Here is a 25,972-nt window from a genome sequence, read left to right as displayed (position 1 = left end):
TTGTTGTTCAGCTGAACTCATCTTCAAATTTATTGATGCAAAGTAGACAAAGTTGTAAATCTGTATCAGAAGTACTAAAAATGTCATTCTTAGATTTGCATAGCAACTCATCACTTAGGATACACATTTTGTAAGCAGGCAGCAGATTTCTCAGGCTTTTGTTGCCTAGTAAGATTTCTTACATTCATTGAGTAAAAATTTATTTGCTGAAGTCACTGCTTGAAATACACAGACTAAAAATGGGGCGCAAGCTACTGACTGAGCTGATACGTTGGGAACTATGACTCTGCCCAAGATTCGAAAGGCTGCAAGCCTTTACATGATTTCACATTGTTAGCAATTTATAGCTAAAATATTTTTTCCTTAAATGAAGGAAGAAGGCTGGCAGCAAGGCACTTGCTCATTTCAAGTCTATGCGTAGGTACTCCAGGGTAAGTGCACGACCAGCTACACAAGTGCTTTGCATCAAAAGGATTACATGGGAGAGGAAACTGTTGTGGGACATGGGGATGAGCATGAGCTGGAAGAAAGGAGGTGCAGGCACATGCCTAGGAGTGCTTGCAGATGCCAGACCTTAGGTAGTAAAAGAGGGAAGCATTTCTCTCATGGAACAAGAAGAGGAGGTCTTAGAATTGCTTTGAAGGGAAGCACGTCTCTCTTCTGAAACAAGAAGAAAAGGCCTTAGAGTTGCTTTGAAATTCTATCTTCTTTCCATTAGGGAATTCTGTATTACTGCTCCAAGACAACATGTTACCTCTGCTACACTGCAGAGGCGGAAATCCAGAGGCACCAGAAACTATCAGAGCTTCACAGTTCATATCACACTTATTTGCAGCATCAAAGCTTGACACATCATTTGTGGAAGGATAAAGCTTTGTGTTGGTTACTATTATCTCTCCTTACGTGAGAGCTTCCTTCCAGTCCTTATCTGCACGAGATACCCAATGTCCCTATCAAGTGCATGAAAATTAGTTTTAAACTCTACTTTGCTAACATGGCATGTGTGCTACTGAGATGGTAGTAAGGCCTGACTTCCCCAAAGCTAAGGAAAGCGCTAAGATTGCAGTTACAACTACCACTCAGAGACCACACAGTTTTAGCTGAAATTCAGGCTTAAAATTTTTAGTAAAAAATGATAAAATGCCAAACAACTATCCACATTAAAATAGTCCAAACCAGTTATCAGCTATTGTCTCTATTGTCCAGTTTCATTCACCTAGTAATTCCAGGAAACTCTGAGGGAACATATTGTAACGAAAAAAAAATGTAACTTGTTGTAAGAGAGTGTTTAAAGATATACAACAGGAAAAAGATTCTGAAGGCAGACAGATCTGTAATGCCAGGGTAAATCAAGTCTTAATGGACTGGGAGCTTGACACTCCAGTGGCTCTGGCCCCATACTTTCCTATTCTTATGCTGAGGAAGTTCATTTGAATTATCTGAAAAGTTTTCTGATTATTTAACATATTAATGTAGTAACAAACTGGGCCAATGAATGACTGAAAACCTGGCACTGCTACTGTACTGAATATTAGCATGCTCAGGGGGAACTTCAAAGAAACTATACTAGAAAAGCAGTGTCCCAGGAAGATTCAGATAGCTGTGATCACAAGCAGGTAATCTTCTCATTTCCTTGTGGAATCATCCAAGATTTAAAGCTGTTGCATTTCAGGCTGTATCTTCCAAGTAAGCTGTCATCAGATCTCTCGCTCCTAGCGATTCTTCAGCATGGTTTACAGCACAGCATCCCTCCACCCAAAGCGCCCAGACTTCGACTGATAAGCTTATTGCTAGCAGTGAGGACAGATTTATGCCACCGAATGAACAGCCGCTGCCCTCCTTATAAGTCGTTCCGTCATTGGTGAATTTGGTCTCATCACATCACGTTCTCTCAAGAGGCACCTGAAAAAGGAGAATAAGCAGCAGGAAAACAGGAAGAAAGTCACTGAGTATGTCATTTTTCCCATAAGACTGTCAGCAATAGCCCTACAAGAGCAGGAAAACAACACCTAAAGACCTGCTCTTGATTTCCTTTACTGAAAACATTTGGCCTTGGCAGCGAGATAAGGCAGAAGAGTGTTCTTTCTAACACTGACAGAGACTGAAAATGAGCACTCAGAGGGCAAAAAACAGTCATTCTGATATTTTATCTAATATCTGTGTTTCAAAAAGTCTTCAAGAGGCAAACAGGCAAGGCTTCACGTTGTCCTGAGGAGACAGGCGTTCCTTTAAGCGCACAGCAGGCTCAGCTAATAAATTTAAATAGAACTCTCAGCAGGACAATGAGGAACATCTATGATTTCTACTAAACAAAACTCTTGTGACTTGTACTAAAGCAAGCACGCATATCAGAATCTATTCATCCTATTTCTCAGTAAAACAGCTGTTAGGATTACCCTGATTTCCAGCAAGTCACCAAAATTTAGGAGTCCATTAAGTACACAACCAGCTGGCAAGATGCCACAGTTTAAGATGGAACATCTGAAAATCAACAGCCCTTCAACAAATACAAACGAATCATCCATACTGTAAGCCTGCGCTTCTGGAACAGACAGCTATTGTACTTTTCATCTTAGTTAAGTGTTACTACATTTAACGTGAACGCTTGTGTGTAATTTCAGCACGGACGTAGTTGCTTGGAGCTACTCTGCTACATCCTGATTTTAAAACAGTACTATCACCACAGAAAAAAAAAATTACCAGGAAAAATACTCACTTAGCGAGGTTTTGTTTGGCCTGGGATTTACAATTTAAAGCAGCATGAATCAATAGCTGGCTGAAAATATCTCTCTGAAAAAAGAAGTTAGTAAAGACAGAAGTTAGTAAGTAACTTAGAAAGTACTGCTGGTTACAACGTCTCCTTTGCCAACAGCCCCCAAGTGAAGTGTTCCTGTGGAGATGTTGAATAGCTAACACTGCTGGGAAGTGTTGGCAAACAGGATTCAGTCACGAGCACAGTTTGGTTGTTCCCTTCTCTAGGAATCAAGGGCTCTTAATAATGAGAGCACCTAAGGGAGGCTACTGAAAGTGGACCGAATCACACTGTGAGTCACTTCTTCTATCGATATCCTTTACCTGAGCATTACTGCCTCCTAGTTGGATTAGTTGGTAACGGATCGGGTACAGCAGATCTACAGCCTTGTCACAGTTTCCATTTTCAAACTCCACCAAAGCCTGCAATAATGGCAACCCCACACTAGGAGCCAAAGAAAGCTCATGGTCTTTGCCGGGTTCTCTGTAGAATGAGAAAGTGATTAACACTCACAAATCAAATCAGAAATATGCATATTTAATGCCAGCCTGGCACTGCCTGCAGACAGAATTATTTTTTGACTCAACCAAGCCTGATATTTCAGGTACCGTACTTACACGGTTACTTTTGGTGAGGTTATTTTACTTTCACCTTTTTATTACTCATCAGTCAATCAGATTTCATTCTTCTCACACATTCGCACGCGTCACAAGCCCAAGCCTTTGCAACACATCATCTTGGCTGGGAAAAAAGCCAGAGAACTCTGCACTAATTTTAATTCTGACCAAGGTGTGAGTGAAAAACACAGCATGGTTAAGGTGGAAAGCTTCAGTGCACAATTTATGCAAATAAGTGAACTCGAAAGCAAAATTCTCAAGAACTATTTCAGCACTGCTTAGAAATCAATTTCCCACAGAGGGACTATGACAGTCTCACTACCAGCTAATGGCTAGTTCCTTTTAAAACAGAGCAGAAAGAACCAACACAGACAGCTGACACACTGCACAATGTCCGTATTGTTATACAGGTGAAATCCTTTATCCGCTGCACATAACGTAACTTAGTGTGAACCCACAGCAAGAAAATCCTGAGCAAACGTTCCGTTAGTGTCTGGGACAAACACTAGAGATTCTTGCTGAACACCAACAGAAGCCCCTCTGGACAGTAACTCATACAAATCATTATAGAGATGACCTAAATGGACACTGGTCTATTTAAACCAGGCCTGACCCAGTGACACAGTGAAGCAGAGAGAAGCGGGTGGGAACACTTCTGCAAGCCAGAGAAATCATCACTCAGATGCTCAGAGGCCAAAATATTTATTCAATCCAGTACTTTAAATCACGTAACCTACCTGGCAAGTTCTTCAAGAGTTGTTAAAAGCTCATTAGTAGTTTTGTGGTCTTTGGCTCCAAGTGAGGACATCAACATGTGTGCATCATTGAAAAGAAGAACGTGATCTTTGGTGTGCTTCTTTGCACGCTTGAGGACATTGTCCCACCTGTCTCCAAGCTTCACACCTTTGAGTAAAAGATATTTTTTTAATCAAAATACCAAGGGCAAAAACATCGCTTAGTAGTATGGATCAGCATCACGTGCCATGGATAGCACTGCTACTGAACTCAAAAAGACAGTCTCTGAAATTATATTGTAGAGTAATGTTTATGCCTTCTCTGGGCAAAGGTTTCATTGAGTGTCAGTAATTCATCAGCAATATTCTAGATTGCATTATGTGAGTATCTCTCTTCGTTAGGTGATTGCTGCCATCTGCTTGGAGAAGATGTTCATTCCAAATCACCCACAGCAATCAAATGACAGACTAATAAGATGAATTTCATAAACAAACCCAATGCATCATTAGTCTTGCAGTAGCATATTAGGAAAGTCATTCCTCCTTGCCTTGTTCAGGAACACAAATTTTAGCTTTGAAAACTTAAGAAGAAATGCCAATGAGTTATGGGAGTACATAAAAGCCAGAGGCTAATTAATATCAAAATATGAAGTATCTAATTTGAAATTTGCTTGGAGAAAGTTCTATAGCTTTTTAGAGGCTAACGTACTTGATTTTTCAGCATCACATCTTCAAGGACAACGTAAGCTGAACTTTCGAATAAATAAATACGTGACCCAAGTTAGCTTAAGCTGAATGAGATTCTAACTCTATCCCACCCAAACCAATTCAGCTTACTATTATAATCTTCACACTGGGACTTTTCTCAAGAGCAGAATGGCAAGATTTCTTTTGTAACACTGACCAAGCTAGCTCTCTAAGTGTCTTTAAACACTTTTCTGACATGCCAGGGTGTGCGTTGGAAGGGGAGATAAAAAGGAAACTCTTCCCCTTACTGTTTAAAAAGAATTACAGTTGAATATCCTACCTTCCAGGTGAAGCCTGTACAGCATCGAAGAGCTATCTACTATATCCAGCATGCTTCTACCCGACAGGAGCTTAGGAGCAATCTGTAATCACAAGTACCCGTAAGCCTTGCTAACAGGAACTTACTCAGATAATCAAACTTATGTGCACTGTACAAAATTATAGTAGGTTTCAATTTCTTACAGAAGGATGAAAACACATATCAAAATCTGAAGTATGCCCTTCAATAAATATAAAAGACCCCTACTCACATGGTTGTCATAAATTGTCAAAGCAGCCTCATATTCCCCCTGTAAAAGCAAACAAGGACCGTGTGATTAATATTCTGGTAGACTAAGCAAGAGTGATGGGTAGCAACCAAAGATATAAATACAATTAAGAGATACCATAACATTACTTTGCTGTCACATGACTTCAGGAAAAAAAAAAAAAAAGAAAGAGAGAAAAGACCAAGACAACGCAGGATTTACTAGCTAAAACAACCAGTATATTTAGTTTTCATTTAATAATGAGAACAAATACTGGTGTTTGTTACATATGAGGGAGAAAGATGAGGTTTCATCTCTCTTTCTCACCTTCCTTTCAGGATCCTTTGCAAAAAGTACTGTTTCATAAAACATGTGCACTTTCTTAAGCATGCTGTAAAAAAATCTGTATAGACAGAAGGTGGCAAAACAAACAAGCTACTAGACTACTGTTAGAGCTATGCTTTCTATATCATTACTATGAAGCATAAGCAACTGACACTGTGTTCTGACCAAAGGATAGCACCTCTTCAATGAGATGGGGTCCAATTCACTAAAGAGACAAATATGACAAGTGCTAAGCATTATGAACTCCAAGGAAATCCTGCACTGCAACCTGATATGCTGGATAAGTTGCAATCATTACAAAGGAGTTTCACTAAATTTTAAATCACTTTAATAACAGGAATTAGTAACATGAATCATCAACATAATTAAACATAAAAAACACTGATCAACATAATTAGCTACCAAATTTAGAGATTAGTCTTTTTTTAGTCAGTGAATTTTGAGGTCAGCAACTTAATATTGAACTTGAAGAGAATTTTCTGGTTTTTTTTCTAAAAATAGGAGATCCAAGTTCATATATCCATCAAATAATTGTACCAAGTGTAATCAGTGAGATTATTTCATCTTCAAAGATGGGAAAGTCTCACAGCAATCCTTCAACATTCTAGCAAAGATAATGGATCTTTGTTCAGTGTAATGAAAAACTGTCAAGCTAATGGGACTATAGGACTATCTTGTAAAAACGTCCTTGTGCTATTTTATTTCAAGCATTTATTTCAAGCTATTTATTTCAAGCATTCCTTGAAATAACCCATAAACCCCTATGAGTGCTAGGATTGCCTTTTAACTAGCATTGGATGAATTATCTGTCTGGACCATAAATCAAAAAACATCTCATACCTTTTCTATGAAGCCTAAAGCCCAATGCCAGTAATTGTGGGTAGTAAGCATATCACTGCCCTGCAAAAAAGTAAAAAGAGAGAAATATTACGATTTACATAATAACTTTTCATTTCAACATCTCTAGGCAGATTTCTGTTCTCCTCTTCAACAGGCAAGTGCTTCAAAAGTCAGGACAGACAAGAACTTCACATCAGCTGGCCTACATAAAATCTCTCATTGTTACACTCGCTCCTTTCCAATTCAGGGAGACACTACAAAAAATCAGTTTCCCCCAAGTCTTTTTCCAGAGAAGAACTGCGCTTGGATGCCTCAGGAGAATTCACTTTCTTGCAGCACTCCTTAAGGAAAAAAATCCAAAAGCTATCTTGCTATCACAAGAGTAAGATTTGCCTCTTCTAAAACGTAAGGGTCTTGACTGAAGCAGTGTGGCTAGACAGTGCGGAGGAAAGGCCCACCTTATGAGGGCCATTCATCACACTCACCTTGATCTCCATCTCAGACTGAGTAATCACTTCTTAAAATTACATCTTACTATGACTACAAAACAGATCCCAAATACATGGGCAGTTCCTCAGATGAGATGAATATTCCCTGAACGGTACGAACCTTGCACCATACTTCCCAGCTGACACCAGGAGTTCAAATGCTCTTCCCTAGCCTGTACTTCAAGGCAATGTAACTGCTGTTGACTTTTGTGAGCATGCTGAGAATAGACAAACAGGAATATAATTCCTTTATCCTTAAGGGAAAAACCAAAATACCAGGAAGGTTCTCTCTTCTCATTCTCTCTAACACAGTAGTTAAATTTAATCTTCTCACAAGTGGAAAAAGCATCTTCATTATCATGCTGACAACTCCTTCAATTGAAAGAAGCAAAAAGGTTCCCAGTGAATGTCAGAGCTTTACTGAGCTACAATAAGTCCTGTAGTAATCTTTCCTTGTTTAATATTACACCACAAAATCAACAGCAGCAGCTCAAAAGTTAAGTGTTTGGCATAAATCTCATCATACCACGTTTACTACCATATCAACATACCAAACAACATATGAATAAGAATATGGGATTACCTCACTGTATAAAACAAAAGCCCTCTTCCGCTGCTGACTTGGAGTTTTGAATGAGATTAAATTGCTAAGTGAGAAGTGGGCAACAAATAGAGCACAAATACTCTGGCAGTACAGATAGGTAATCCCAGTCATTAGAAAATTTTCAATTGATCAGGCCAAATACAAACAACTTTATTTAAAGCCTTAGAAAGCTCTGCTTTCTTCAACATGATTACATCTTAACTGGCTTCATGATGGCAAAAATGAAAAATATTGCATAAGTGAATATGTACATTTCATTATGACAGTGTCAGCTATTATAAGCCTTATTATGACAATGTCAGCTGTTATAAGTCTTAACTATATTGGACCAGGCAAGAGGATACATCAGACAATTATACTTCTGCTTTATTCTAAATCTTGTTTTATTCAAATAAAGGGTATAAATGATAGAGACATGGAACTATTTTAAGAAACAGAGTCCAAACAGGTTTCAAAAGTTAGAGAGCCATTTTAAAAATGTTGGTGGTGGTTTTGAAGGTGCCACCCAAACTGTCATTAAAAGTATTGTGTCAAAGGATGAGATGCTTTCTAAAGACATGACAGATATGAACCTCAAGAGAGGGTTGCTTGCACATCTAAACTTGATATCTGAACAGATTAACTTTAAAAACACCTGAAAAGTAAACCATCTATCTAGTCTCATTATCCAGCCTTACTCTTAGGGTGAGGTGAAATGATGACCTCACTTGACTGAAATAAATTCCTGGGAGTTCTCTCAACAGCAAACCACGCAAGCTTCTGCTCTGAACATTACCATATTACCTGCTCCGTGGGTAATGGTCAGGAAAAAACATGCTGCACATCACAAATAAAAATTAAGCTTTACTTGCAGCAAAGGACTACATGACAGACTAATTAAGCTGTCCAATACAATGTTTTTCTATATAACAACCTTGTCAGATACACAAAGCAACTTCAGGAGACAAGAGACAGAAGCACCATTTCTCTTTTATTTTCTTACAGTTGACATATGAAGCCTTTCACATCCAGAAGCAAAGAAAACCGACCAAATTACAAAACAAACAAACAAACACCCAAAACAACAACAAGAACAAACTAATTACATGAGCTTTCTGAACTGTGTGCTTTTGATGTGTTATTTCACAGCTCACCTTGGATACACAAGAAGAATTTAGACAAGTTTCTCAACTGATGTCTGATTCTCAGTCTAAGCAAAAGGCTTATGAAAATATCATTGCCCACTTTGCTGCTATGAACATGTGCATATCAATGAACCATAATAATCACAGCAAAGTTTTATCTGATGCTACATCTGCCAGCAGTGACCATGGCTTTATGTCACAAAAACACCTAGCCCGTTCAACCTGCTTAGAAAAAAGAAACTATGGTGTGTGCTTGTACAACTGACACTCTTGTTGAAAAGCAGTGTGCTGTTTTATTTAAACAATACTCCTAGCTAACATAAGGCACTGAGAGAGGACAGATTGCATGAACGCTTCCCAACTTGCATGTAATTTGGCATCCGAGTAATTTCACTAACAATGGCTTGAAGTCGTCCAGAGTACGGGCCTTTCATAGTTGACATTTTTTTGCTTCTTGCTTCAAAACTGACATGGATAACAGCACCTCAAGTGAAGTTTTCTACTCATTTCTGAAACCTGCATTACTTGTAACACACACACACACAGACAGAAAGGAATTAGATGAAGAACAATTGCAGGACTCGGCTGGAGCAGGCAAAGACGACCTAAAAAGATATTTTTCAGAGATGCTGTGACAAAGCTTACCTTCCAGTTGTCTTCTGTTTCCTTCATGAACGCCAACCCTTTCTCCACCTCTGCTTTCATTTCATTTACGTGAGCTATAGTATGAGCTGACCATGCATCTGTCCGATCTATATCCAAAGCCTATGAATGAAAAAAGGAAAATGTGATGAATCTCTCAAACTGGCAAATAACCAGTTATTACTGGTGACAGGGAAACAAGAGACTAATTTTGTGTGCTGCATGTTAGGTACAACCCTGTACTGCTCCAACCAGCTACACCTGGAAGACTGATATGGACAGAAAGGAAGAAAAAGTTTTCTGGATGACGTCCTGAAGTCGACTGCACAGAGGTGAACATGTGCAAAACAGCTTCAGAATGCAGGATTCAATGAAGCTTATCCAACAACATTTCATTCCACAGACATACATCAGAACCAGCCATGAAAGAGTTGCGTGCACAGGCATGATGCACTCTACAACAACTCCTTACAAGCAATTGCTTTTTAATTCGAGACCACAGCCAGACCTGAATACTGAGCAAATAACTCCTTCTTGCTCCAATCTCTATTATATCTTAGCCATTTTGTAAGGTTAGTCAGTAGCAGTTTCGTCTTTGTTGCCACTTTCAGCAACCTAATGCAACAGAACCTTGTCAAGACACCCATTAGAGATTAACTCCATCCAAGACCACAAGATATAAGAATATAAGAATAATCCTGAAGACTGTAGAAGATCAAACACAACTACTATCTTTATAAAAAGGGTATATGCAGACTAACTTTCATCCCCAGGAACACTGTACACTCAACTGCTCACTAATCCATGAGTATGTGTCTGGAAAAAAAAAAGAAACAGAGAGGGAACCCAGACAGAATGAACTCTCAAGAGCAGATTACAATAAACTAATTTAACATTCTTTACTAGAAATTAACAGCCAGTTACACTTAGGGGGATGCAGCAAAAGGCATAGAGAAAGGAATCCTACTAAGGGATAGTTATTAACAGTTCCCTATGAAACTGAGCATTTCCATGTTAAGCCTTTCCTACTTCTACTAAAAACTGCAATAATGAAGAGTCAGTTTACAGCATTTGTGCAAAACATCACTCAGAGATAGGGAGCACATGACTAACAATTCTAAACACATTTTACCATCAAGAACGGGCAGCTTACCTCACGGGCAAGCTTCTCTGCACGATCAAAAAAGTTTGATTCCATGAGTCCAAAAGCGTAGTAGCCCTTCACGTAGCTGACCAAAATGTGAAAGAACAACACTTTACTCATTCAGAACTAGATTTAAGCAAGGATTGAAAAACATACTAGAAACCGCATTCAACTCAAAACAGTCCTTGCAAAGTACTTCACAACACTGAGCAACAGGAAGAGCTCACGGCCTACCTATTATAAATGTGTGTACTTAACAAAAGACCAACCCTCCCTCATGCCCAACAGATGTACTAAAAACTGATTGCATTGCCAAAAGCATCACGTGGAACCAGGAACACAGTTTTTTCAATGATGAATTGTAGATAATGGAGACAATATTGAGAGTCAGTGTCTCCATTCCTGTAGCTAGTCTCAACCACTGTCATGCCGTTTTTCAAATTCAATGTGTTTTGTAACAAATTGAATTTTACCAACAAGGGAAACAGAAAGCACCCATCAGTGACTTCAGATTTACATTTCCAATGTGGTGAGTGGGAGTGTGTCAAAACACACTCTGATTTCTAAAGGTGACTACTCCAGCTCCTTCAACCCATCGGGCTGTAAGTGAAAGACATCTACTGAGAGGCTGCTGCTGGTGGCAAACCACACTGCTGTTATAGGACTCAAAGGATTCAAGCTTGCAGAATATGGAACAACGAGCTACTCCTCATAGGAAAGGGAAGGCCCAAAAATGCCGGCACAGGAATCAGTGACAAGAGGCATACCACCAGTAACTCAAGAGCAGCTGACATTTACTCTTTTGGATAAGCTGGAATTAAGAGTTGCACAGAGCAGTTGTAAAAATGAAAAATTAGATGTTCATGAGTAAGAAAGAGCTGTCACCAAACTTATCAGAGTATCTCAAAGGTAACAAGAATGACTGCAGCCATCTGCATTTTCTTCATTGCGCACTGTACACAAGTACGTTAATGCAATGTGGCAAAGGTAGCATCATTAAGCAATAAAGACCCAAAGAAACTGGGCTGTTACATGCCCCTGGGATTAATGCTCCTTAATTGTACCCAATTAAGCGGATAAGAGTTTGCACCTTGGTAGAACTGCGCCAAAAACAATTTACAAAAGCACAGTCCAAACTGCTAAGTCCTACCTCCCCAACAAATGACATTAGCATAGCATATAAACAAAGAACAAAGGATTTCACATTTTCTTCAGTTAACACTGATGGAAAAATGACACTGCCTTCTGAGTCATGAGACTGCACAATGCCATAGTTTCATTACTAGATTAATATTCAGTCTACACTGTCTGCACTGTTTGTGGAAGAGAAAAGCATTCTGTCCTGGTTGTTGAGGAACAAAAAAAAATAAAAATGGGCACACAAGCCTGAAGGCATTTTGCCCCTGCCTGAGATGAGTACACAACTCTACCTTAGGCGATACGTGACATGTGCCTTATTTGACAGCAAAAATCACAAAGTGAGCCACTGCTCATTTCTGAAAACTAAACTAAACAACCTCACTAACAGTGCCAGCAAGGATATAGGGGAGAGGTTCGAGCTGGCGTCACCTATAATTCACTCGACTTCATTTATAAGCTGTTAATCTTGTCTACACTTCTGCTTCTAACAAATCCTATTATTTAGATGTGTTGAACCTAAAACCTACAAGTATGCATACATCAGATACGGAGCCATTTTGAAAATGAAGCATGACCTACCTGCTCAGAGGAACGTCAGGTGTCCAGAAAGGAAAAACCCGAGCAACAGAATCTCGCATTTCTATTTGGTATCCGAGAGAGAAATAAGTGTCATGGCAAAATTTGAGGGCTAGCAAGTCAGTCGGATGGTTCTGTAGAATCTGTTCCCATACATCACAAGCTTTTGGAAGCCGTCTATAAACAAAAATTTTGATAGTTGAAAGAAGACATGCTTACCTGCCCCTGCTATCAGTTCTAAACTCCTCCTATTCTGAAAAAGAGAAGATTCAACAACAAATGCCTTTTTCTTCTTGAACAAATTTTAGTGAAGTTTGTTTATTTCTTTAAGCAACAATGACACTGTTTAAACAGGGCACTTTCTGGGAAATCACATGAAAAAGTATTCTTACAAAAGCTGTCAAAGCCAAGGAAAAAGAAACAAGCTTGAACCATAAAGACTTTCCCGAGATTGAACGTGAATCTGCTGCTATCTGCTTGGGAGCGGGAAGGCTTTGCAGATGAATTTGGAAAGGCTGGCTCAAAGGGCTAAGTCCAACTGCATGACATTCAACAAGGCTAAGCCCCCGGTCCTACACTGGAGTCACAACAACCCCATACAGGGGTACAGACTTGCGCATGAGTGGCTGTAAAGCAATGTATAAACCTGACACTACAGAACCTGGTATAATGACGGAACTTGGTAGTTTGGCCTTAAAGACGTTTTACATGCTAAGCAATTCTATAATTCGATAATTAATCTAGAGTCATAGGCACACAGACACCTTTGTTCCAATGGGAACTGAACCCATACTAGCAGGGTTTTGGTAGCTTCCTCTTTACCTTTGCTTTGAATTATGGAAGGTAAAGCCATGTTCACATGTTTGATGAATAATAAAAGTGAATGATTACTTGTCTAGAGTGCACAGAAATTCATCGTACTGAAAGGAACAATAATGCTGTACAGAACTGCTGATACTAGCATCTCCCACTCAACTTTCTGACACTAGGAGCACTGGAACAGGTTGCCCAGGGAGGTTGCAAAGTCTCCTTCTATGAAGATATTCAAGACTCATCTGAACTCATCTGGTGGTGGACTCAACAGTCTTTTGTGATCACTCCATCTCCTGCAATTCTGTGAAAAGTTAGTTTGAGGATTTGCATGCCCGGTTCAAAGTACGTATTATATTACAGAAGACCTTAGAGTAGTTATAAGTATCCCATTTCTAAACCCTTTACTGCACTGATGTAATTAAGACGGATTTAAAAAAAGAAGTGCTTAAAAATATGTCAGAGGCCATATGGCACTTTCCCTCCTAGGATTCTGATGGCAATACAATTCTGGGAGACACATTTGAGAACAGTAACAAACACCTGATCCTGATTCTTTGCTACATGACTGGTTAGACTGCTAGGACAAAACCCGACAAGGCATCGCCTCAACCTTTGAAAGCTTAACTTCTTCACAGTACTTTTCATAAGAAGAAAGAGGAGAACAGAAGAGCAAATGGGACACAGTGTAAGGCAGCAGTACACAGTAACAGCAAGAAGGCCTTGAATGACAAAACCAGCCACTATCCCCTTCCCCACAAGGCCAGCCACTTACCCACTGGCAAACGTGTCCAAGGCCAATACGTGAAGCTTCTCCCACTCAGTCAGAGGCTGAGATCTTGACAGCGTCATCATTGTTTGCAGCGCACTGCCCAGATCTTTGTTGAGCCGCACTGAGCTTCCAGCACCAATAAGCTCCAATCCATTAGCAATGACATGTCCCATTACTATGGAAATCAGCAAGTTATATCATGAGCAGTACAGAAATGCACATTATTCATTTCTATATGAGCATGAAGAGGTTTGGGTTGGTTTGGTGGAAATGGGTCTCATTTGTAGCCAAAGACTGAAAAGACTCTAAAGCTTCAAGTTTTCATTGCCCTTCATGACAGGCATTACAAAAGACTTGAGTGAAAAACACGGAAACATCACCACAGCCTGCTCTCCCCTCTAAAGACAAATTGCAGAATTCTATACCACACCAGTTTCCACTTGCCAAAATGAAGTACAGTGAACACAAAGAAACAGGATAGAAGGGCTGCTCCAAAAGTAATACCTCCCATTTTATTACACTGATCCACAGTGTCAGAGGCGAATGTTGGTATAGCAGTAGAACTTTCCAGCCAATATTCTGTAACATATTGTTGCTGTGTGACAGATGGCAGCAGAGGGGCAGCCTGTTAAAGCACTGTCTGACGTGGAGGTGTGTATGAAGCAAAGATGTTTCCCTGAATTCTTCCACATGGAATCAATGGCAACTATTGAAACTATTGACGTTTGCTGAACACTTATGGAGACCAAACAGTGGGTGTCAACACAGCAAGGTGGCAGGTGATACATTTCAGCAGAGACAACAACAGGCCACCTCTGCTAGTGCAGATTTTTACAGGTGCAGCATGCATGCTCTTGATGGTCTCTGGAGAAAATCCATAGCTAGCTGTGGTGACTACGTTAAAAAATTGTGTTTTGTAGCTCAGAAAGCGTTACATCAAATAATATTATTGCGCTCTTTGAATCCATTGCAGTTTAAGTGGAAATAAACAGGAGGCATGATTTTGGAGTGATTTACGTATCATCCAGCACTTCCCATGCTAACAGTTAAAGGTTACACTTACCAAAATTTGGATCTGCAGCCTTTAACTTGGAAAGACACCCTTCAATACCTCCTAGATTCTCATCGTTGCGCCACGTCGCATACTGCAAAAGAGACAGACAGTGCCAACGACACTGGGCATCTTCTCATTCTCACACAGAATGACAGAATGGCTTGGGCTACAAGGGACCTCCAAGTTCATCGAGTTCCACTGGCAGGGTTGCCAATAAGTCAAACAGGCACTAGATCAGGTAGCCCAGGATCCCAGGCAGGATAAAGTTAAAGGAAGCAAGACAAACAGAATCTTTACACTTAGTACACTGAGTTTACTTAGGAAGAAAACAGAGAAAATGTTTTCTTTAAGGTACTCCGGCCACCAGCAGAACTAACAATCTTCATTTTCTAAGCAGCATATGTCTCTTCCATGATTCTCCAGTGTTAAGTGTCATAAGCGTATCAGATGAAGCTTTTCCCACAGCTGCAACACTCAGCAGAGCTCTCTGCTAACTAGGTTAATTAGGTTTTCTGCTGACAGCTAGTGGCTGAACTCAGCCTGATTCTCAGGCTCTGTTCCTCAGCCTATTCCCAGAAAATACATGAGAGCGTAACACCTCTGAGACCACAACTTACCTGTTAGATTTGACTCTGCTGTGGGAAAGAATCATGGGCGTACATCTAAGTACACAATAGCACAGTGACTGCTTAAGTGTTCTTTCCTCAATCGATAAAACTAAATACATCTTCTTCTCATCTTCCAGACGGTCACAAATGCAAAAATTAGCTACAGCAAAGACTACTTGGTGCACAAGACCCTCCAAAACACATTCTCTTATTTTTGCTTTATGTCATACCTGGCTTAGCGCAGCATCAAACAGTTTACAGGCTTCGTTGCTAGTGGTGGACAGCCCAAGTCCAGCATCCTGCCAGGCCTGCACAGTAAACAAAAAAGGAACTGCTTATTCCATGCACTGCTTGTCCAAACGCAGCCAACAAACTTCAAAAGCAATCATTTGCTGACGCTTCTCAACTACGTTTTCTTGTTGTGTTCTTGTGCTGTACAGACAACTCGAGCAGCCACAGAAACATTCTCTGCAGCCGTAATTACATACGACATTACATTATGACAATCAACTCCATTAGTTGTGGTTAGCAGAGGGGAGGAAGAACCAACACATCCTAAACGGTAAAACTCAACAGGCTACAGACCTCAAAATGCAAGAACGATTCTCAACTCATCATGGTTCCCTTTTGACAAGTTCCTCTGCTGCAGGCCCACCTCACGTGGAACTGTCACATGCTGAATTAAGGCCCTGCTTTTCTACACGTGACAGCAGCACAGTGTTTTCCCACACAGGATAGCAACACAACCACAAGTTTGTCATCAACCATCTGTGATCAACTCTTTTTTTTTCCCCCTTTGTGTATGTGAACTGCTGAGCCTTGGCCTGAACAACTGATTGAGTACCTGGAGAAACGACCCAATCAGCTCTGAAAGCCAGGCTCCAACCTCTTGGACCTAATTTAAGGGCTGACTGCCACTCAGGAATGCTCTCTTACTGAAGGTCACTCCTTGGTGAAGTTTTTTCTGCCAGCCTAGATCTTAGGAGTCTGGCAAGCATTCTCATTCTTCATAACAATTTTCCATTGCACTGGTCCTTCTGCCCTAACACCTTGGCTCAGAGCTCACTTTATGAGACGTTTTTGGTGATAAGGCTCTAACTGACAACAGCGAATTATCTAGGAGGGCAAGTGGTGGGTGTCACCGTGCCACAACTTTTGATTATGGTTATAAAGATTAGCAGAATTTGGAGGAGGGGTGGGGGCCCTGCTTGAAAGAGCTGGCCACTGCAAAATGCGATAATGCCCATGCATGGTAATGAAGGCACCAATCCCTGTTGATCTGGAGGGCCAGGAGTATCAAGCTAACAGAAAGATAAGAAGAAAAAAAAAGAAGTTGAGAAGTGGGCGATAAAAGGTATCCACTAAACTAAGCATAATGTAGAGAAATTCCCTGAGAAAAACAAATCCTTTATGAAAGAACCTCCTGGGCCCTACTTGCTGCCAAGCTTCCTGGCTTTCTCCCATCTCTCATGGTGACTGGAAGAGTTCCTGGGATCAAAGGACAGTCACAAGCTACATTAGACCCTCGGTGCTGACTATCCCTCTTGCTTTCCACAAAGACTCCTTGCTTTTATTTCCTATCTCCTTTCCAATGCCTGTCATCCCTTCCCCATCTCTCTAAGTGACTAGGATTTATAATAAACTGGTAGGACAAACATTGCACATGTTGTGTCTTAATCTCGCCAGGGGATATATATACATGAAAGAATCACCTCATGCTCCTGTAAATGGTGGGAGACACAATCTCAGGTGCTTCCCTTCCCAACTTAATCACACAGCGAGTGCCATCCTTGTCAAAGCTTTTAGGTAGGCTGGAAGACATTTTTTACACAATATTCTAAAGCTTTCACACTGAGATTTGATTAAAGGCTCACATACCAACCATTCAAGTACTGGACAGTTCACATTACACGCCTGCAAGTACTCGACAATATAACGTCACAAACTTGTTTTTCTTTTTTTTTTACAACTCGCAAGGTTGAGTTCAGAAAGAAGCGAGCAGAAAGAAAATCACCGAGAGAGCAGCCAAGCCAGGGCTGCAACTCACAGGTTACCTGGCTTCCCCCGGAGGGAAGAGGGCAGCACTCAGCCCGCTGTCCGAGCCCCAGGGCGAGCGAAGCTCCCCAAACAGCGCCTCTCGGGACGACCCGGACGAGGCCGCACGAAAGCAGGGCCGGCTCCCCACGCCCCTCCCAGCCGCAGCCGCCGCAGCTCCCAGCCGCGGGCTCCTTCCCCGGCCCCACGTCCCGGCGGTGGCCGAAGCAGAGGCCTGCTCGCCCTCGCCGCCCACTCTCCCGGCAGCTGCGGGACCCGCGGGCACAGCGAGCACAGCCGCCCGGCAGCCTGCGGCCGCGGAACGAACCCTCGGCTCGGCTCCGCCGTTGCGCCGCTCTTTTCCGGCCCACCCGTACCTTGCAGTCCCTCAGCGGTGCCATGGCCGTCCCACAACCCCTTCTCAGCCTTCGCCCGAGCGACTCTGCACTTCCCAGAGCACGCAGGGGCCGGGCCGGGCCGGGCCGGGCCGTGGGGCGGGGCGGGGCCGGTCCTCCTCTCGGCACGGCGGCCCCGCCGATCCACCCGCCCCGCTGAGAGCAACGCGGTGCTGCCGCCTGCCGCGCTTCGAGCGGTCCGTGGCCCCTTTTGGCAGCCCGTCCAGGGGCCGTTTCGAAGCCGACGTCGTTTTTCTGCAAGCCGCGCCATGGAGGAGGGCGGCAGGTACCGCTCTGCACGCAGAACGTTTTGGCTTCCGAGGTCGTTCGCTGACAGTTGGCGCTACGCAACCGGCAGCCGCCGGCTGGTCACGCCGCAGGACGAGCGCTTTCCGTCGCCCGTCGTCCTGCCATGGCCACGCTCGTTTTTCTGCTCCAGCTGCTCACCTTTTCCCTGCTAGCCCTGCGAGCCTCCTCTCCGCGCATGCAGGCGCCGCCCCTGGCGGTCACCTGCCTCGGAGCTCACGGACGCGGCTCCGAAGGGCGCAGCGGCGAGGGCTGGCTCTCCTGCCTGGGGAATGGCACCTTGAGACTGCGGTACCAGCCAGCCCCAGGAGCGAGAGCGGAGGCAGAGAGCAAAGAGAGGCAGCCTGCCTCCCCGCCGCACTGCCGCTGGTACCTGAATTGGGGCTGGGTGAAGAACACCTCCCTCTGGTCAGGGCAATTCACGCTCCAGACAGGCCTCTCCCCGGGAAGCGCTCTCTGGCCCGTGGCCTCCAATCTCATTACAGTGCAGTGCTCATCTGCCTCATGCGCTGCACCCGAGTGCCTTTATGGCAACGTGAGCGTCGAGATGTCAGCAAGGTGGGCCGCCCAGAATAGCTCACACGCTTACCGTGATGGCACGAGAAGCGCCGCCTGTGTGTTCCACTGCTCTGCTTTCCCCTGGGATCCTGAGAAACACCAAGGGTTCGTGGCAACAGTGGGCGGCACCCGAAGTGGACTGACACCAGCTCTCCCAAGAGTCAGGGATGATGCTTCAAGAACAACAGAACCGGCAGTGCTCCACCAGGAAGCAGCCTGCAAATTAAACTCGGTTACAATTCAAAAACCTCCTCTTCACACCTCTGTGATACGTCAGAAAAAGGGGACAACGTTTTACCTGTATGCCAGAGTGCTAGTGGACTGCAACCTCCGCGTGTCCATAACGCCTCAGTGGATATTCTATGCTGTTAAGGACATGAAAACGAATCCAGACTGGGACCAACCTTTAAATATATCATCGATGCCCGGTGTAAACACAGTACAGTTAACGGTTCCCAGCTGGACTTTGGATTATGGAATGTATCAGGTCTATTTTACTGCTACAGTATACGTGCTTGGGACCAAAAGATCCTTCAGTAAGACAGACAGAGTTTTCCTCGAGATAGAGAGAAGTGATCTTGTGGCAAGTATTGCAGGAGGTGTCTTCCGGACAGTAGGCTTTTTTGATAATTGGACTCTTGATGGCTCTGTGTCCTATGACCCCGACTCACCGGAACGACTAAAGGGAATCACGTTTACTTGGTACTGCACTAAAAAGCTATCGGACTATGAAAGCATGAGAATCGGTGCAGGAAATAAATGTCATCCAGCCCAGAGGGATTTGAGGTGGCTGACATCTTCAGGGGCTGTCCAAGTGGTAGCACCGGAAGCACTCCCAGGAAACACTGTCTACCACTTCCGTTTAGTCATTCAAAAGGACACAAGAAAGAGTTATGCTGACCAAAGCGTAAATGTGCAGTCTGGCTTCTCGCCTCTCCTGGATGTGACGTGCCTTGAAAACTGTGGCAGCGCTGTAATTCCGACAGAGAGGTTTACGTTGTCAGGCAAATGCCTCAACTGTCAAACGAGCAGCAAGCCAGTCTACCACTGGTCGCTTTGGCTGGAAAATTCTACAGAAATTAGCTTTGACTGGTCTTCCAGAACCTCAACAGGTAGGTCTGGTGCTTACCTTTCTATACATGCTCTGACTTTTACCAGTACTGCAGATCAGTCATACATACTGCTACTAAAAGTGACGACGTGGGGCGGTAGGTCATCGCTCTACAGATACGCATTTAAAGTGAATTCTCCACCCAGGGCTGGCAAGTGTAGCATCAGCCCTCACCGCGGAACGGCTTTCCTGACAAAATTTGTTGTCCAGTGCAGTGGATTTTCTGACAGCAACTTACCACTGACATACAAAGTCATAGTAGCTTCCGACGTATCCAAAACTGCCAAAATTAACTCGGTGAAGGACAACACATTTGGCACAATTCTGTACTTTGGCTATCAGCCTAGAATGCCTCCATCTCTCCTCCCAGTTGGTGAACCCTCTCGGAGGTATGCTCTGACACTGTACGTTCAAGTGTGTGATTCTCTGGGGGCGTTTACCCAACTGAGTCTGCATGTCAGAGCACAGAACCCATTGAGAAGTCGACCGCTAGCTGTTGTGTTTCATGAACTGCTTGCCTCAGTGAGTGGTTTAAGTGCGCCCATGACAGCTTATCTCCAGACCGGAGACTATTTTAATGCGGGTTATTTGGCTTATCTTGCAGCCTCTGTCCTAAACTACATCGAAGCTGCACCAACGCTCCCGATGCCCAAGGCTCAGTTGAGGGAAAGCCTTATTAAGGCAGCCCTGAATATTTCGGTTGAGAGCACGATGGTAATTAACCAAGTGGTAGCCTCTCTTTTTCAAGTCACAGAGCAACCTGAGGAAGTGAATGCTCGATCGCAAGAGATTGCCATTACAAAACTGACTGAAGTAACCAGGGTGTTGAAAACACAGAGGAATGAGAGCCACTGGTCTGAACAAACAGAAATTCAGACGAGTGGAATACTAAAATGCCTGTCCAACATCCTGAGAGCTGCTCTTCTGCGTCGCAGGAAGGTCAATGTTAGTGCAGTCACGCAAGTCTTCTCCATCATGGAAAACTTAACTGAGATTGTTTTCCAAGGCAAAGTCCCTGGGGAGGAAGACACTGTCATGGAAACCAGCAACTGGAAAATCACTTTGATGAAGGACGAAAACTGGAATGTTGCAAATGCTTTCTCTACCACAGAAGCCTGCAGGAATTGTTTCTATCCAACACTAAAAACTGGAAACTCTTCAAGATTGTCTTACGATGCAGTCATTTCCACTGCCCTGTTTGAGTTTGATGAAAACCCTTTCCCTTGGTTGAATTATACTTCAGAAATTGCAACAGCCATCTTGGGCTTCAAAATGGCAGAGACCAAGGCTAATGGGGATCTGCAAGGGATCCTGCCTGAAGAAGCAAACGTCCTTATCGCTAGGAAAGACACCGAGTCGTCAACATTTCAGTTAGCAATGGGACCTGATAAAACACAAACCTACACAACCGGAGGATTTAGTCTTGAAGTGAACAGAGATACCAAAATCATATACATCCAGATCCTGACCAAATTACAAGTGGCTTTCCAGGTGCTAGTGTTCACAGGCACTAATGTCACTCAGAATTTTCCCATAGCCTCTTTTGATGCTTTTCACAACATGACAACGGTGGCAAGCAAAACCAAGGCAGTTGATGAAGAGTGTAACATCAAGGCTCCTTACATCATCTGCCTCCCAGAGTCAGTGCTGAAAGTTGCAGCTCAAGGAAGCGGTGCCCAGAGTCGGAACATTTCCATCATCTTGCTGACCCCCTACATCACAAGGTATCCAAACATGAGGCTGGTGAGCATACACACTTTTAGCGATCACTGCTTGTTTCTGGGGGGAGTTCAAAATCAGTGGAGGGAAGACATGTGCAGACTTGGTTCCCTGACCAACTGGCAACGGGTACACTGTGTCTGCAGCATGAAGCGGAGTCACAGGAGTCGGTCAGTCCTCACTGCGTCAAATACATCCACATTTGACATCAAGTTCCTGGCAGCCAAAGTCATCGTTACTCCCAACACAGTAGATCTGAAAAGAAACCTAATAGCAGACATCCCTAAGAACCCCGTGACTCTTCTAACAGTGCTCTTCATTTTTTCAGCCTACTTTCTTTTGTCTCTCTGGGCCGTGCGAAAAGACAGGGCTGAGATGGTCAGCAAAGACAAAATTATCGTTCTGCCCGACAACGACCCCTTTGATAAAGTCAGCTTTTTGGTCACTTTGTACACTGGCAGTCGCTGGGGAGCTGGGACCAACGCAGACGTTTTTCTTCAGCTCATCGGCCAGAACGGCACAAGTGATATCCACTGTTTACGGCACCCACAGTTCCCTGCTTTCCGTCAAGGAAGCACTGACTGTTTTCTCTTGACTACAAAGGAAGACCTGGGAGACATCCTCGCCTTCAGGGTCTGGCACAATAACAGAGGCCCATCGCCAGGCTGGTTCTTAAGCAGAGCCAAAGTTGAACACGTGTCTGCTCGGAAGACCTGGTTCTTTATGTGCAGGAAATGGCTTGCCCTTGACAAGGGAGATGGCTTACTAGAAAGGACATTTTCCGTCACCAACCCAAAAGCACCTCTATCCAGAAAGGACTATTTTTTGATTGATCTGGCCAGTGGTCTGAAAGAGGGCCATCTATGGCTCTCCGTTTTTGCTCAGGTTCTCACTGGTACTTATAGCAGGCTCCAAAGGTTATCTTCCTGTCTAACAATATTATTATTAAACCTGTTTGTTAACATTATGTTTTTTAATGCTGACAAGAATGAAGAATCTCCAAGACACTTGAGGTACATGAGATCAATTGCCATAGGCATTGAATGTGCTTTGATTACAATACCCGTGGAAATGATTATAATGGCCTTATTTAAGTATTCCCAGAAGAACCCACAGAGAAATCTACCCCTCCTTCCTGGAAATCTTAAAACCTGGAGAGAACGTTTGCAAAAATGGAAACTTTCAGAAAGGTCCTCACAGTCTGGTAGCATTAGTTCCCCGGAGAACGTTCCTGCTCACAGCAATTCTCAGAGCCCGACACATCACAGAAAGACGAGAAGCCTGGGAGCTCCCCAGAACAGCAGGAAGTTCCCAATTGCAGAAGGAGGTGCAAGTACCACCAGAGACAAGGAGCAAACAGAAAAGAATTCCCCTCCAAAGGTTAAAGCCTGGCAGAGAAGACTACTGTCAAATTCCAATTTTAGCAATAACTACGCAAAAGAAGCAGGGAACTTCCAGGAAGAAAGCAAGCTACCCAGCGTTACTTCTGCTCTTTTGTGCAAGAGACCACCCGTGGTTTTTTGTTGGTGGTGTATCTATATCTCGTGGGTGTTAGTGATAATTGTAAGTGGGGTATCATCATTTTTCATTGTACTGTATGGTTTGTCTTACGGCTACCAGACTTCGCTGGAGTGGCTTTTAGCATCGGCAACCTCCTTTGTTCAAAATGTATTCTTTGTTTCAATCATAAAAATCAGTTGTTACTCAGCTTTGAACACCGTTCGTCCAAAATACTGTGAAAACGTTCCATGGTTTACCCAGGATCTCTCTTCTGAGATTAAAACAGATAAGGAAGCACTGAATGAAGAAGAGATGCAAGAGAAGCACTTTAAACTTGCCCAGATCAGAGACACCGAGCAGTATAAGCCTTTAGAAGATGGGGAAATTGCAAAGATGCTGGAAGCAGCAAAAATGAAATTCAAGGCATTCAGTTTCATAAAAGATGTGATCGGTCACCTTGTTGTTTTAGCAGTTGTCTTACATTTTGCTTATTCTACTGAGAACACTAACTGTTTCCACTACAACCAGTTTATTCGGAACCAGTTCTCTCCCAGACTCCCTGCTGTGGTTAAGCTAGCAGATATTTACATGTGGGTGAACGACACCTTCTTGCCTTTGATCCACAACGACATTCAGCCAACTTTTCTTACCGACAGCTCATCCAAAATCATCGGTTTGCCTCGGATGAGGCAAGTGCGGGGTAAAGGTACTGAGAAAACATGCTTCCACCCTCACAGCTTCGTAAATAAATTTGTGATCAGTAGAAGCCACTGCCTTCACAAATACGGCAGGGACATGGAAGAGAAAGGTGACTATGCTGGCACATGGACCAAAGTCGCCAACCGTTCTTTTTCTGAGGATACCAGCAGTTACCATGGGTTCACTTACCAACCAAACAGGACTCCCTGGACTTACGTCTCATACGGAGATTTGCACACATACGGACCAGGAGGATACACGTTTTACTTCTTCCCTGAAGAAGGAAAATATAATTCCACAACGAGGCTGGATTTGCTGCAAGAGAGCAACTGGCTTGATGAAAAGACCTGGGCTGTGATCATCGAACTGACCACGTTCAACTCTGATGGAAATCTCTTTTGCAGTATCTCAGTCATATTTGAACTGTCTTATTTGGGGATCATAAAACCGACTTTGTCAGTATACTCTTTTGCTGTCCCCATTTTCCATCAGCAAACAAAAGGTCAACAATTGTTTTTCCTAACCGCTGTTGCCTTTCTGCTCGTGTACATTGCAGACGGCCTCTACAGCATGGTCCAAGGAAAGGAAGATACTAAAAATATTTCTGGGACAATCAGCTTCATCTTAAAATCGGCATTCTTCCTGCTTGTTCCTTTCCAGGTTTTAAAGTTCAAGATGGGAGCGGATATCGTTCATTTTTTCTTACTTTATCCAAACGATTTCATTCCTTTTCATGCAGTTTCTCATCTAGATCAGAATCTAAGGAATACTTTGGGCTTTTTGGCCTTTCTTGCAGTTTTGAAGACGCTAAAGTATTCTCGATTATTTTACGAGGTGCGTCTGGCTCAAAGATCAATCTTGGCAGCCCTTCCTGGGATCTCCTCTATGGCCTTTGTGGTGGTGGTGTACTTCTTTATCTTTATGGCTTTTGGCTACCTTGTGTTTGGCCAGCATGAATGGAATTACAGTAATATGATTCGCTCCGCTCAGACCGTATTCTCTTACTGCGTCTCTGCCTTCAGAGACACTGCATTTTCGTCCAGCAGGCTGCTGGGTGGTTTTTTCCTCACCTCCTTCCTGTTGGTGATGACCTGTGTTTTGATCAACCTCTTCCAAGCTGTTATTATGTCTGCCTATGGAGATAGGAAACAACTTGTCTGTGAAGAACCACCTGATGAAGCAAGAGCGGTTGCTTTTCTACTGCAAAGGATGAAACAGATGCTGTGTTTTCTGATCTGTAGAACGGCCAAAAGAAGTGGCCCCAATCTTTGCCACGGTGTGCCCAACGGGCAAGCTGAGAGGAAAGTTCGGTGACATTCGGGCCTCAAGAAAAGAAAAGGAAACGAGGAACAAATGGTTTATCTTGTAATAACAGCAAAGCAAGATTTTATATTCCAGACCACCTCTACTCTGTAACACTTATGTTTCAAATAAATGTTTGTAAATTATTTTTTATTTATTTTTTTTTTTTTTCATGGATTTGGTAAGATTTTAACTTTTGTTACTGATTGTATTGAGATTTTCTCAGCTGAGACAAATTGTGCTGAGCATATTTTGCACCCATTTCAGCGGTACATGTTGCCGAGGTGCAGTCTGCTGACCCAGCTGGGAAGGTAAGCCCCCAGCCAGTTGGTTGCTCACTGCCTATACATCAGGATGGGCAGGGAATTGGAATGGCATGGTAAGAAAAAAACCATGTGGTTTGCAGTCTGTGAAAGACGATTTTCCGAACCCTTCTGTTTATTCTCCCTGGCTCAACGCTTCCTTTGTGAGACCTTTTTTGGTGATAAGACTCTATCTGAGTACTGGGAATTATCTAGGGGGGCGAGTGGTGGGTGTCACTGTGCCACATTACTTGTGATTGTAGAGATAAGCAAAAGGGGGACAAGGAGCTTTTTTGGGGGGTGTGTCTAGAATGAGCCTCCCACTGCAAAAAGCAGCAATGCTTGTGCATGGCAATAAAGGCACCACTCCCTGCTGGCTTATCTGGAGGGCCTGGAGCATCACCCTAACAGAGAAAAAAGAAGAAGGAAAAAAAGAAACTGAGAAGCAGGGGATAAAAGGTCCCCACTCACCTAAGTACCTTGGAGAGGAATTCCCCGAGAAAAGAAAGCACTCTGGTGGAG

At 43.2% G+C, this 25,972-nt stretch overlaps 2 protein-coding genes across 2 annotated transcripts; one reads left to right on the top strand and one right to left on the bottom strand.

The window, feature by feature from the left end:
- On the bottom strand, positions 1–18,118 carry LOC104915621 (tetratricopeptide repeat protein 38-like). The gene is made up of 14 exons (XM_085233359.1): positions 17,936–18,118; positions 15,755–15,832; positions 14,926–15,007; positions 13,866–14,037; positions 12,284–12,457; positions 10,574–10,649; positions 9,424–9,543; positions 6,563–6,622; positions 5,381–5,419; positions 5,131–5,212; positions 4,107–4,272; positions 3,076–3,235; positions 2,717–2,790; positions 1–1,902 (listed from the first exon to the last, which is right to left on the bottom strand). The coding sequence occupies exons 1-14, from the start codon at positions 17,957–17,959 to the stop codon at positions 1,809–1,811; spliced, it is 1,401 nt and encodes a 466-aa protein (XP_085089485.1). The 5' UTR covers positions 17,960–18,118; the 3' UTR covers positions 1–1,808.
- LOC104912478 (polycystin family receptor for egg jelly) lies at positions 18,077–25,805 on the top strand. Its single transcript, XM_085233358.1, has one exon. The coding sequence runs from the start codon at positions 18,366–18,368 to the stop codon at positions 25,158–25,160; it is 6,795 nt and encodes a 2,264-aa protein (XP_085089484.1). The 5' UTR covers positions 18,077–18,365; the 3' UTR covers positions 25,161–25,805.
- Positions 25,806–25,972: the final 167 nt, after the last annotated feature.

This window comes from Meleagris gallopavo, chromosome 1 (assembly GCF_905368555.1).
Source record: "Meleagris gallopavo chromosome 1, MGAL_WU_HG_1.1, whole genome shotgun sequence".
Taxonomy (NCBI): domain Eukaryota; kingdom Metazoa; phylum Chordata; class Aves; order Galliformes; family Phasianidae; genus Meleagris; species Meleagris gallopavo.
Note: the sequence above shows the minus strand (reverse complement) of the source record. Positions and strands in the feature narration are given on the sequence as shown.